The sequence below is a fragment of the Trichosurus vulpecula genome, chromosome 5 (assembly GCF_011100635.1).
Source record: "Trichosurus vulpecula isolate mTriVul1 chromosome 5, mTriVul1.pri, whole genome shotgun sequence".
Lineage (NCBI taxonomy): Eukaryota > Metazoa > Chordata > Mammalia > Diprotodontia > Phalangeridae > Trichosurus > Trichosurus vulpecula.
This window is the reverse complement of record NC_050577.1, coordinates 40,026,158-40,041,001: the sequence shown is the minus strand read 5'-3', so window position 1 is coordinate 40,041,001 and position 14,844 is coordinate 40,026,158. Positions and strand designations below refer to the sequence as shown.

At 40.2% G+C, this 14,844-nt stretch overlaps 1 protein-coding gene across 2 annotated transcripts in view; it reads right to left on the bottom strand.

Annotated features, from left to right (window-relative positions):
• The window catches only part of ATP2C1 (ATPase secretory pathway Ca2+ transporting 1), a 108,141-nt gene that overhangs the window by 53,108 nt on the left and 40,189 nt on the right, over positions 1–14,844 (bottom strand). For both annotated transcript variants that reach the window (XM_036759225.1, XM_036759226.1), the window contains 5 exons: positions 14,135–14,251; positions 11,885–11,974; positions 10,554–10,589; positions 2,094–2,155; positions 1,521–1,629 (listed from right to left, as the gene is read on the bottom strand). In XM_036759225.1, coding sequence (XP_036615120.1) covers positions 1,521–1,629; positions 2,094–2,155; positions 10,554–10,589; positions 11,885–11,974; positions 14,135–14,251 — 414 coding nt within the window. The remainder of the gene's footprint in view (positions 1–1,520; positions 1,630–2,093; positions 2,156–10,553; positions 10,590–11,884; positions 11,975–14,134; positions 14,252–14,844) is intronic.

The following is a 14,844-nucleotide window of genomic DNA, read 5'->3' as shown; positions in this document are numbered from 1 at the left end:
GGAAGAGTCTCGATGACAACTCCTCATCGATGTTAAACCCAACATTACAAACATACAACATTACCAACCCCCCATCTCTAGAACATCTTCTATCTTAACCATTACCAACTTTATCATGCTTTTGCTAAATGTTTTAGTATAGAAACGTTATTTTCTCTAACCAAGCAAAAAATGTGGATGGCAAGAATCAATTAGCATTCCAATTCCCAATGAGCTCCCAGCACAAGAAGTGAAGTGCTAAGTTTACCCAAAAAAAAAAAAAAAAAAGCTGAGGTTATGTGGGAACAAAATAGAAGAGAATGAGGGGAAAGAGAAGTATTGGACGCTCTGAAACACCTGATATGTTCATATTTAAACAGAAATATTAAAATCTGAGACATCCCAAAAGTCTTCGTGTGGTTTTCAGCTCACTGAAGCCTCGCACCGTAGGCAGAAGGCTGGTCCTGGAGTCAGGAAGACCTGAAAACATACTAGCTGTGTGATTTATCCTGTTAAGGAAGCCTCTCAACCTCTAAGTTGTCCAGGCAACTCTCTAGGAGCTTTTTGTTGTTGTATTTCAGTCATGCCCAACTCTTCATAACCCCATTTAGGGTTTTCTTAGCAAAGATACTGGAGTGGTTTGCCATTTCCTTCTCCAGCTCATTTTAGAGACAAGGAAACTGAGACAAACAGGGTTAAGTGACTTGTCAGAGTCACACAGCTAGTGTCTGAGGCCAGATTTGTGCCCATGAAGATGAGTCTTCCTGATTCCAAGCCCAGCACTCTATGAGCTGCCCTCTAAGATGGTAAGTTACAGCAAGGTGTGATCCGAGCTGATGGATGAACTTTCCAACACTGTGTGTACTGCACAACATTTGAAGATTCAACCTCTTCCTCCTCAAAAACATTTTTTTAAATCTAACAATTAAGATATATTCCAAAGTCAAATATAATTTTTAGTTATTCCACTCAATTTTTATAAAAATCAACATTTTGTTATATTGCCTTTTTATGTGGGACACCATCATTTCACCAGGAAGAAAGAAGTGAGTAAATGGAAGGAAACCAGCCTATATGAACAGGTCAAGGAAGGAAAAGGAATAAAACGAAACTAATGCAAAAAAAAATTAGCGTAAGAAAAAAATAATTCAAGATTGGCAGGTACATGCTATCAAATGCTTCATTATTTAGAACCATCAAACTCAAGCAAAACAGTTAACATTACAAGGTTAAAACCCATGAATTCTCTTGCAAAAAGATGCTATTTGTTTCAGGATTAAATTCTTTTCCTATTTAAAGTTGAAAAAGTCTTTCCCAGACTTCCCCAATCTACAGGCACATTTCCTATCAAGTTCCACAAAAATTTAAATTTATTACAATGCCCCCAACTATTTACATGTGACCCAAATCTAGCATTCCTAAGGCAGAAATCAGCATTCACACCCAAATGCCAACGTTTTTACCCATGGAACTATCGCTGTCTTCTCATTTTGGGTCTATACCACTAGACTTTTTCCCTTCCCACAGGTTACTATACATACCTCAAACAAGCGTAAGTCAGCAGGGACTCTGTCTCCCACAGACAGACAAACTGTATCCCCTGGAACCAGATCTCGTGCAAGTGTATGTTCCAACCTCCCTTCTCGCACACTATAATTAAAAATAAATTAGTCAGAACTGAGAGACCACTGCTCATTTTAAAATAAATCTTCTCAGCAAGGTGAGACAAAAATGATTATGACCATCACTATTATGATTTGTCACCTATTAGAAATAGGACAGGAAATACTTTTAAGAAATGAAGCATCTAAAATGTGATATTAAAAACTGAAAATTAGAAAAACTTTGTCTTCCGTGGCAGAAACTATACTTGGGGCATAACAATATTTTAAAATGCTCTAAATTAAGCTAAAACATTTAAGTTCAATATTAAGTCCATGGTTTCAAAAATTCCACATTTTTGTGTAGTCAATGTAACATTTTTCCCCAAGTTGGTTCAACATCTTCTATATTATTGGATCAACCTAGATCCATGATGAATTCATTCTAAAGAGTACCTCTCGCCCTCCATTTTAAAAGGGGAGAAACATTCATGACAGAAAGAAAAGTCTTACCAATGACATTCTGGTGGCACAAGTTTACTCAATTCCTCAAGCGACTTTTCAGAACGATACTCCTGTTAAAATGAGAAACACAAATCAAAGGATGAAAGATTCATCTTCACATAAATTTTAAGTCTTGGTTTCCTCGTCTGAAAAATACCATCTAACCATCAGGATGCTGTGGGGGCCAAAGAATGCGACAAAACCGTCAAGGACAATGTAAATGTAAAGTAGCAGCGCATCATTTCAGGTAAAAAACTCCACTAAGTAATCACCAATGATCGACCAGAAAGGCTTTCATCTCCATCACTAAACTGGAAATCTTTCTCAATTCTACATACTCCTTTCACTGAGGGCATACATTTCCCAAAGAAGCCTGTGAAAAACACTCAATTAAAGTAAATTATAGTTAGCTTTAACAACCTTATTGTCTGTCATTCAATTTGACTAAAAGTATGAAGATGAGTATTTGATATGGGCCCCTAACTTAAATTATTTGAGAAAATTAAGAATACTAATCAGTTGCAAGAAAATCATGAAAAACAAGTCAATGACCTGCTAAAGGAGACCCAAAAAGATACTGAAGAAAATAACACCTTAAAAAATAGACTAACTCAAATGGCAAAAGCAGAATTAGCCAAATGGAAAAAGAGGTTCAAAAGACCACTGAAGAAAGTACTACCTTAAATATTAGAATGGAGCAAGTGGAAGCTAGCGACTTTATGAGAAATCAAGAAATTATAAAACAGAACCAAAAGAATGAAAAAATGGAAGACAATGTGAAATATCTCACTGGAAAAACCACTGACCTGAAGAATAGATCCAGGAGAGATAATTTAAAAATTACTGGACTACCTGAAAGCCATGATCAAAAAAAGAGCCTAGATGTCATCTTCAAAGAAATTTTCAAGGAAAACTGCCCTAATATTCTAGAACTAGAGGGTAAAATAGAAATTGAAAGAATCTACCAATGGCCTCTTGAAAAAGATAGCAAAAAGCAAACTAAGAATATTGTAGCCAAATTCCAGAGTTCCCAGGTCAAGGAGAAAATATTGCAAGATGCCAGAAAGAAACAATTAGAGTACTGTGGATATATAATCAGGATGACACAGGATCCAGGAGCTTCTTCATTAAGGGATCGAAGAGCTTAGAATATGATATTCTGGAAGTCAAAGGAGCTAGGATTAAAACCAACAGTCACCTACCCAGAAAAACTGAGTATAATATTCTAGGGCAAAATATGGACTTTCAATAAAATAGAGGACTTTCAAGCTTTCTCAATGAAAAGACCAGAGCTGAATAGAAAATCTGACTTTCAAATACAAGAATCAAGAGAAGCATGAAAAGGTAAACAGGAAAGAGAAATCACAAGGGACTTACTAAAGTCGAACAATTTTGTTTACATTCCTACATGGAAAGATATTTGTAACTCATGACCTCTTTCTCAGTATTAGGGTAGTTGAAGGGAATATACATACACATAGACAGAGGGCACAGGGTGAGTTGAATATGAAGGGATGATATCTAAAAAAAAATAAAATTAAGGGATGAGAGAGAAATATATTGGGAGGAGACAGAGAGAGTGAACAGGGTAAATTATCTCACATAAAAGTGGCAAGAAAAAGTAGTTCTATTGGAAGGGAAGAGGGGGCAGGTGAAAGGGAATGAGTGAATCTTGCTCTCACTTAAAGAGGGAATAACATACACACTCAATTGGGTATCTTATACTACAGGAAAGTAGGTGGGAAGGGGATAAGAAAGGGGGATGATAGAAGGGAGGGAAGATTGGGGGAGGAGGCAGTCAAAAGCAAACACACTTCTGAAAAGGGACAGGGTCGAGGGAGAAAACTGAATAAAGGGGAACAGGACAGGATGGAGGGAAATAAAGTTTTTTACACCATGACTATTACGGGAGTGTTTTGCATAATGATACATGTGTGGCCTATATTGAATTGCTTGCCTTCTCCAGGAGGGTAGGTGGGGAGAGAAGAAGGGAAAGAATCTGTGACTCAACACTCTAAAAACAAATGCTTCCCCCCCCCACAAAAAAAGCTGTTTTTCAATGCAAGTGGGAAATAAGATATACAGGCAATGGGGTACAGAAATCTATCTTGCCCTACAAGAAAGTAAGGGGAAAGGTGATAAGATGCAGTTGGGAGGGGCGTGACAGATGGGAAGGCACACTAGGGAAAGGGACAATCAGAATATATGCCATCTTGGAGTGGGGGGAGGGTAGAAATGGGGAGAAAACTTAAACTCAAAATCTTGTAGAAATCAATGTTGAAAATTAAAAATATTAATAAAAATATTTTTTAAAAAAGAATACTAATCAGTAAGTCCAGACATTTTAAGTTGTTAAGAACCATCACAATGAAGAATCAATTTAAATAATATTCAGGTCAGGGGTGAATGGAGAGGGGCAGCAGAAATAAATGCTGGCATGCTGTCATCATTATGAGTATCTGAAGACACTACAAATTCAATTTTCCTCAAAAGATCACAAAGAAAGAACATAAGCTCATTAAATGAGAACAAGCCTCTGATACCCACAACCAAACTGAGGGAAAGGAGAAATCTCAGGCCCTGGCTTGGAAGGAGCAGAGCCTCCTCTCACTTCTGGCTGGACAGGGCGTCAAAGCCATCCCCCATGTGCTCCCGCAGCTCACACATGCTACCCCTCCATTAACCTATGGGTCACAGATTCCCCATGGACACTTAATGCTCCATGGGCTGACACAGTAAACCACGCAGAGAATCACCCTACTATAAAAATTGGCTGGTTCAGCCTGACTCTGGGCCAAAAGTGCAGGCCACAAGGAAAAATGACCTAGAGAGAGCTAAACCAACTCTTAGCACAAAGTGAATCTCCAAGGTACAGGAGGCTAAGTGGGATGTAAACACGCCAATTACCCAGGACCCAAGATCTTGCACCTTTACCCCAAAATAAGGCCGGGAGACACAAATGCCCTGGCTACTAGATCCTAATCATGAAAACTAAGGGGCTACACAATCACACTGCTCTTTTAAAATCTTCCCTAACTTGAATGATGCCCACATTTCTACGCTAACATATCTATTTATAGCTTTCTAGATGATAAAGTATAAACAGGAACAAACACTGTGTCATTCTCCAAACCCAACACAGCCTATCAAGAGTTCATGTGTAGGGATAACAGGAACCACCACAATTTCACAACATTGTGAAGGATGACACCCTCTCCCCCACCATCTGGTGGCCTAATAACAGAAAGTACTCGACCCGCAATCGGAGAAGAAACGTAATGAACTATGCAAGGACACAGGACAAGAAGAGGGTCCAACCCCCTGTCCTGATGACTACTTTTTGTCTGTGGATAAGGAGCCCTTGCAGTCGCATTTGAATCGTTACCTCAGCTCTGCAATTTTGGCCAAAAGGGCTTCTTTCACAACTGCCTCATCGTGTGGTCACTTCCCCTTGTCTTGTTCCGATAACAGACACTGCAGCTGCACGGCCAGAGCTCTCTCAGAATTCCCCTTTTCTGCCTTCCTCTGCGCCCCCTCTCCAGTGCAAGGTGTTCCTCGGATCTCCTAAGCAGCTGCACAATGCAGAAGGGAGCCTCCAAAGGGAGAAATGGAATGTGGACCATTATCAGCAGCATTGCTGAGCCTGCTAATTCAGGGCTCGGCTTTCACTTGGCCTCCTACACCTGACCCGCAGTCAACGGACCCTTGCTGACAGAGATGCCTAGAAAAATCCCAATAGAGTCATTCTGAGACAATTTCGAGGGAGAATCCAGCCATGCCACGGGAGGAATCAGCAGCTCTCAGGGGGCCTGGAAGACTGCCATCCACCCTGGCACAGCCCTGTGGACCACAGCATGGACCTCCAGACACACAGCCTGGAAGGCGTAGCCCTCCCGTCCTGTCTGGACCAGCCAGAGCCCACCCTCATCCCACTCTTCTTGCAGCCATCCCTCTCTCCAGGGCCCACCAGCCATCTCTTCCTCTGGGAACAGAATTAAATCAGTGTTACACTGACAACCAATACTGAGAAGTACTATCTCGTTTGCATTTTTAAAAATGTGTGACCCTCCCCCTCTGACCAGGACACAACTCGCATACTACGCACTAAACGATTTCTGTCATCCATTCTGAAATATCGACAGTCTCTCTCAGGGTTTAGAAGGAGATGGGGAACCAAAAAAAGATCACTGAAGCCACACAAAAGCCCCCCACACACATACACCATCACCACCATTTTTGGGAAGTACAAGAATCCACCACCGGGCTCAGATACGGCTGAACACAATCTTTCTAAAGCTCTCAGGTTCCTTACTAAGTACCAAATTAATACCGATGTAGCATAAAATGGTACATCACAAAACCTACATCATGCACACGTACCAGACTCTCCCTCCTTCACCGTTTCAAAATTAGAATTCTAGAGCAACAAAGGACCTTTCACAAAATGGGACTTATTAAGGAAAAGTCAATGACACAAAAAATAAATACTATTTCAACAATGAAAAGCTCCATCTCAATAGGGCTCCAGTATTAAATTCTAATTTTAATATCAACTAAATCTGGCCATGGGAAATTTTAAAATGAATTTATAATTATCTACTTACTATGTTCTACACATAGACTACAATCCTTCCAACTAGGTCATTTTCACAGGAGTATGGCGTGCCACAGGCATGCTGGATACAGCCATACAAATAATGAGGTACTACTGAGGGCTTGTTGATCAACAAGTATTTCTACAAATAAGGCCTGGTCAGTGCAAAAGGAGGGGGATGGGAGTGCCTGCTCGTATGTGGGAGTGCCACAAGGGCAGCTGGGCCAGGCCAGGGATATCAAGCCTAAACAGACAGTAGGGCACTAAGCCACACATAAGGATCCCTGATCACACACAGACTTAGAAAGCCACATATTATCAGTGTTTTACCGTACTTTTATTTACTTTGTTAAATATTTCCCAATTAAGTATATTCTGGTTTGGGCCAGAGTGTTATGGGCTGCATGCTGCTCAGCAGAATGAATCTGGAAAGGCAGGTCAGGACCAATTCATGAAGGGCTTTAAAAGCCAAAGAGGATAGTTTCTATTTGATCCTAGACACAGAGTTTCTTGAGTAGAGGAGCGATGTGGTAAGATCCTTGCTTGAGGAAAATAAAATCACTTCGGTAGACATTTGGAGCATTAAAGTCGGAGCATCTGGGAGTGAAAGGCCACATGGAAGTTATGAACCAGGGAGGCTGGAAGGACACAGGTGAACTCAGCAGACAGATGGACGTCCAAAGGAGTGAAAGCTGAGTTCTGTTCTGGACATGTTTAATTGGAGATCCCTATAGGACAATTAGCTTAAAATGTTTGGTGGGTTGGTTGGTGATGTGGGACAGGAGCTCAGGTGAAAGACTGAGACTGAATACATAGTTCTGAGTCATCTGTAGAGACATAATAGCTAATGAGGTACCTAAAACAGAGTAATGAGAGAAGCAGGACTGGGACAGAGCCTTGGGGTGTGATATGGGGTGATGAACCAGCAAAAGGGATTAGTCACAAACATAAGACAGGAACCAGGACAGAAGAGGGTAACAAAAGCCCCGATAAAAGAGAATCTAGTAGAGCATGGTGAGCAGTGACAGACTCGGCAGAGAGGTCAAAAAGGATTGGGGCTAAGTAAAGACCCCAAGGATCTGGAGCCTCAGAGATCACGACGAACTCAGGGGTGAGCAGTTTCAATGGATAAGGCCAGGAGCCAGACTGCCAGGAGATACGGAATGAAAGGAGCAGACAGCTCACAGCATCTCTCTTCTCAGTAAAGTGTATGGTGACATGCTCAGTCAAAAACTGTGAGGATGAAGACATGAGAGAAGTCTGGAGAGGAGGACAACAGCTACCTTGCTGCAGTAAGGGCAGGTTAAATAATGCCGCAGGAGGGAGACCCAATCACCCCAACTCCACGTCCTCCACCACGAGGAGGAGCAGAGGAGGCCAAGGGTAGGAATGAAGGTTGGCAAGCCATGGGCAGCAAAAGAGCAAAGGAGGAAGGGACTGGCAAGGAGAATGGTGTGGAATTGAACACAGACTCCACGGTGAAGACGGAGAAGAACAGCAACGGTTAATTAACATTTATGATACACCTTAAGTCTGACCCAAAAATCTTAGTGAGGCTTGAGGGTATCAAGGAACACCCTGTATCACCTCAATCCTCACAACAACCCTGGGATAAGTGCTGCTGTTACACCCATTTTACAGGTGAGAAAATGAAGGGGAAAAGAGGTTCACTCATTTGCCCAGAGTCATAAAGCCAGCAAGTATCTGAAATGAAATCCAAACACAGCCCTTTCTGACTCCAAGTACACCATCTTAAAGGAAGCAAATAAAATTCACTATAACACCAAGGTATGGAGGGATCAGAGCTCACAGTAAGGATGAGGAAAAGTCTCTAAGGGATTAAAAGCAAGAGGAAGAGGGCTGGGTTTTGTTCATGATAGCAGACTACATGGGTGCTGACAAAGAGATCTTCATTGTGGTCATCTCTGTGTGTGCCTAAGGTAAAGTAGGGGAGCTCTGGGATGGGAAGAAGTTTAATAACTGGGCGGTGAGGGTGTCTCGGGGAACATTAACAGCTTTGCTGAAGTTCCCCAGTATAAGAGCAGAAGTAGGAGAACAGAGAGACAAGAATGAAAGAAGGGGCTGAGCACCAGCTGATGACAGCCGCCACGATCCTGACTGGGTGATGCAAGAATTGAACAGGGTGAACTTCAAAGAGGAAGGTGTTCCATGGTGGCTTTTCTCTATTTCTAACAAAAGGAGAAAACTAATATACTAGCGCGTGCCTGCCTCAGAGATGAGTCTGGACCCATTGAAGGGCACATGGTTGGAAATGCACAAGCTTCAAAGGTTTCCTTCCTATGGACATAAGACTTCCACTTCTCCTGTGGGGACTGCACCTTTCTTCACTGGTGCTCCACTGCCATCCCCCCACCTTCAGTTGCTGTAGCCTGTTCTGTGGGAGCATGTGGAGCTCTAAGAAAGTTATTAATGCAACTCACAGGCAGGCCTGGTTCCAATGATCTGATTTTGATTGGTTTTTCCTATCATATTGCAATGAAGTACAGAACAATTCACAAAGAAGTGAAATCAGCAACGCAGGCCCTGAGACTGATGAAAAGGTCTACAGAAAATGAATTATTAACATGCCAAAATTTCAATCGACCAAAATAAAATTTAAGATCCCCAGAACAGCATGAAATTGAGGTGCAGATGAATGAGCTCACAACCTCCTAAGGTCCTAATTCAGTGATTCAATATTGGTGTGTATTATGACATTCAGGTAAGAAAACAAACGCCCCTCTCAATCACAGGCTCTGAGCCACTGTTCATCAATATTTAGGTATTATCAGATATGAAGATATGTGGCAATATTCTTCAAGCTAACACTCAGAAAAAACTTAGTTTACATTAGTTTATACCTACGCTCATTAATAAAAATAGAAAATTTGGCATTTTTATTTCTGCATTATTAGACCAACTCAAAAACAGGGAAGCTGCTCTTCAAAATTACAAATGAAGCTTTTGTTTCCTAATCCTACTTCAGAGGGAATCACTCTTTGATCAGAGTGGACCATCCCACTGCTGGAGTAGGGAGAACAAGTCCCCTGGGTGATCAGAAACAGCTTAGGTTTTAAAAAAGGAATTGAATAAACAAGTGTACCATTCTACTAAATGGATTAGTCATTATCCTTTTAGTCACAGAAATCTATAGAATTTTCTCCAAATGGTCTCTTCATAAATACCCACTGATCTCTACCCTCCCTACTGTCTTTTTCCTGTTGAGTTACCTCTGTAGAAAATGAAAAGTAATAGAATTATGGAAGTTCTAAGATATGATCAAAGAAAAAGAATTTTAAAATATCCAGCTACATTTCTGGGCTTTTACTACTGTATGGTTTTGTTTTATGTATTTTTAAAAGCTGAGTGTGTGGCTACTCTGATAAATACAATGATCCCAGACAATGCCAAAGGACTCATGATGAAAATATGCTATCTGTCTCCAGAGAGAGAACTGATGAACTCTGAGTACAAATTGAAGTATAATTTTTTTTTTTTGCTTTTTTTGGTGATACGGCTGATATGGAAACATGTTTTGCATGATTTCACATATATAACTGATACATTGTTTGCCTTCTCAGTGTATGGGAGAGCAGTGGGAGGAACGAATCTGGAATTCAGACTTAGGAAAAAAAGAATGTTAAAAACAAAAACATAAATAAACTAACAAATAAACTTTATTGCAACCATAAAAAAAGCTAAGTGTGTTCATTACATTTGCTATACTATGTATCTCCTGAACTGTTTTTATCCCTCGCTCATTTTACTAGCCTTCGAGGGAGTCAAAGAATTAAGCATCTTTTCCCACATCATGCTACATTTATGAAAAGCTGATTAAAATGTCCATTTTCATGCTAGCAAAACAGGCTGCTTACCTGAACAAAGGCAACTGTAACAACGATAAGTATTGCCTAAAAAAACCCAACAACACGAAAGCAGTTAGTCTTTTCAAAAGGAAAATCACCCTCAAAAAAGAACCAATATTTAATCTCTCTTCAATTTAGTGCTCATATCTACACACAGGCAGTGCTTGTACTGTGATTTCACCGGGGTAGAGACCTTCCAGACCTTCCATTTCTACATCTTTGAGTACTGGAGTTTGCCCAGGATACCTAGGGACTTAGTGACTTGCCAAGGATTTTCCTGGCATTTATACAATAAGAAATAAAAAGCTTTGCTTATGGACGTGGTCATCTTGAGAATTACTCTATAGGATGAGGCTTTCCTGCCCCCACGGAAAGTGAGGCATTTCCTATGTAACTAGGAAACAGAACGGACACTTGACACAAGTTGGGGAGGGCGGAGCATATCTGCCTTGTCTGTCCAGCAAAGTCTGGTTCAATCTCAAGAGCTGGGCCTTGGTTCTTCAGTGAAGGCATCCAACCCCATGGTCTCATGAGCAAGTTCAGTTCTAATGGTAAATCATTCACATCAGTACTGTTTATATAAATATATGTAGTCAATTGTATCTTATTTGCACATTTGACCAAAGAAATAATTAAGGCAAAGTGACTTTCAAACAATTTACAGTTAGCTTTCTGAAGTCAATAAACTTCATCTAATGCATGTTTTTCATGTAAGATTACTTCTCATAGATATATCCATTATTCTTTTGCATCATTAGTATAATAAGAACACTTTGATATTTCAATCTTGTAAATAGGGTAAAGGGGCTAAAACTCTGCATCTAATTTAAGGGAAAAGTGGCAAGAGAACAACTAAGAAGTCACTACTTACTTAAAGGTCAGCTAACTAGTCCCTGTTAGAAAATTAATGAGGGCAAACCAGTTGGATAGAAATAAAGTAATTTTACAATGCAAATTATAGCTTTGAAAAAATTTTATTTTTAACTTAGCAATAGTCAGGCCTTTATCTCATGGTCATTAAAAACAAATCTACAATAGGGTGCTAACAAAAAGTGGAACAATAACGTGGTTTAAAAGTATACACTTTCAATCTATGACTAATATGATACTCAAAATCTGGCACATATAAAATAAGATTTTACATTAAGAAATATTTTGAACCTCTGAGGAGGTTGTTATTATGATGAATAAGAGAAATTGTGCACTAATTTCCTCAAACCATGGAACAATATTAAGCAAGAAACAGGTCTAAATTTCTTAGAATTCAAGCATAATCAAAACGAAAAACTAAATTTTGCTTCAGCACAGCTTCCCATTCCAAAAACCCTTCTAATTCTTACCACAGTGATGCTGACGGCATCATCAAACTGGTGCATTAACACGCTGATGACTGCTGATGCCAGAAGCAGCATTATGAGGGGATTTTTAAACTGAAAGGAAAAGTAAAACAATTAGCAGCTGAGCTACAGTCAACAAGAACAAAGTTCTTTTGGAATGAGAGAGTCCCACCTCAGAGGACATTCTAAGGGGAAGCTGAGGAGCTAGGAAACGGAGGCAGATCCGCCACCAAGGTCCATTCTGAGCAGAAGTCTTGTGCAATATAAGCACATTCACTCAGAACCTGCTACTCCCAATAAACAAAAGCTGTCTCTAGCAGGGAAATGTCCAAGCCGGCACTCAAACACAGCTGTCAGCCCTCCTTCCGGATACCACAGCAGTACTCCTAGGGAGCTGGGCTAGTGAAACAGGCTGAGAAAGAAGTGAATCAATTGTAAAATGACATGGACGGTGGTGCAGTTCTTGTGAAATTTTCCCTGAGGATGAGGCAGGAGAAAAAAGCAGAAGGTTTAGATTGAGCAGCTGGAAGAACTTCCATGACTGGGATTGGAGAGGCCAATCTCATACACACCCACCCACACAGCCCTTCCTTAGCACCTCTGAGCACAGCCTGCATTGCACAAAAGCCCCCTCCACCATAGGGATCGGGGCAACAGAGGGAGTAACAAGAAGGGCAGCAGGGATTTCTGTGATTTCTTAGGGAATAAGGCCACAGCGGTATTACAGATATGACACATGATCTGTCGCTACTAAAGATTTTTAAGGACAGAAGAATTTTAAGGTGAGGATTTTTAAGGTCACAGTCCTTTGCCTGGCATTCGAGGCACTCCACAACCTAGCATCTGCCTTTCAAGAATTTCATCATTCTCCTCCATGAACTCTACATTCCGGCCAAATTTTATTACTGCTTCCTAGAACATACCCCCTTTCTGCTGAATTTCTCACCATACTTTAAAGGCACCTCAGACCCCACCTGCCTGAGCCAGGAGGCCAGAAGCAGAGGGCCTTGTTTCACACTATTCCACTGACCAAGCAATAATACCGTGGAGCCATCCGTGTTTTCCTTTTATTCTTCTATTAGACTGTGGGCCCCCATGGAAACTGGGCCTGTGTCTTAGCTAAACTTTCTCTCTTCCCCTGGAGCCTAGCAAAAGGCACTTCAGCAGTGAGTAGATCGAAGAGAACGTCGTACACTAACTGTGACAGACTTAGCTCCTCTTGGCAATGCAAGAACCATGCAGTCTGAATGCAGATGGAAGCATACTATTTGCTCTCTCTCTCTCCTTTTTTCTGTTTCTTCTTTCTCATAGTTCCTCCCATGGGTTCTAATTCTTCTTTACAACATGACTAACATCAAAATAGGTTTAATACGAATGTATATGTTGAGCCTATATCAATTTACACGCCATCTTGGGTGGGGGAGGGGAGAGATGGGGAGAAAATTTGGAACTCAAAATCTTATGGAAATGAATGTTGAAAACTAAAAATAAATAATTTAGTTTTAAAGGCGCTTGAGGGATGGGGGCTGACTTTGGCCCAGTAAGGTACAAAAGTAAGGTGCCAAGACCCTGAGGTTGTGGGGTTGCCTCCCCACATTCTTCTTCCTGACATTCAAGAGACCAGGAGTGGTCTGTAAGTCAAGTTCAGTTTTCTCATTTAGTGAACTTTTTCCATTAACTAGTAGAGGCAGGTAAATATATTATCAAATCAAGCTATTTGTCTTTATCAGTCAAATGAAATAAGAATCTATAATGAAAAATTATAAAGAAAGTTTATCATCTTTATTAACATGTTAAAAAAAATTTAGTGTTTCCTTCAAAACTAACTTTACCAGTCAAAAATTCATACAGAATCTTAGCACTGCACCCTCTAACTCACATTATCAGGCAGACAAATTAATAAGAAAGGTCTTTTAGACACAGGGACAAACAATTTGCTAAAGACAGTCCATTCCCCTTGTATAATGGCTATCATGACCCTACAAGGAATTATCAATCACATACAATATCCCAATTCATATTCATTTATGTTTCCCAACTACTATGTGAAGATGCCCATCTGAAATGACCGCTCTTGGTAAGAGAATTTTAGGATTCAACTCAACAATCTTCTTGCAATAAAAACCAACAATACCAGCACCATGTAGCATGAAGAGAAAAAATTCAAAATTAAGATGTAATAAGTGCTGCTGACAGTGCCTGTAGCAGTTAGAGGGAGGGGAGGTCTGTTTGAAAGCAAAGGACGAGTCTTACCTGAGAAATATACTTCTTCCACAGTGGCTCATCTTCACTGATATCAAACTCATTCCACCCATGGAAAGCTCGCCTGTGACACACTTCACATTTGTTCAGGCCATTCTGAAGATCAGCCTATTGGATTGTGCAGGGCAAACTGTTATCATAAAGTCTAATGTCATGCTATTTAAGCTCTTTTATTCCTCAATGAAGGAAGAGAAATGATATAAGTCAATTATAAGCTCTGTAAAAAGGAAGTTACTAGCTTGTAAATTCTTTGTAAAATCTTTTTTCTAAAACTGACAAGAAAAATTGAATATTCTCTAAAACCACCAAGGCCTAGTTCATAGATTTGTTTCTTTGTAGGACCAATCACAAACACTGATGTGAACAGAGATCCCCATTCCTGGAGAGAAGAAGGCCATCATAACCAGCAAATAATACATGTTTCCCAACTTAATTAATAGAAAATATAAAATGAGCTGGATCATGGGACTTGAAGAGACTTAATCACATTCCTCACATCCTGACGTCAACTCTCATGACTTAATATCACAGTCAATGACAACAACCAAACTAAAGCAGCAGCTGCAACCTAAGAGTAAGTAGTTTTCCTTGGTTAAAAGCTCTATGCTAGAATTCATTCTAGATCACAAATCCTAAACTATATTATTATTTTGCCAATTTAAGTGATTTTAAAATTTGGTGTATAAATATCAATCAATAAA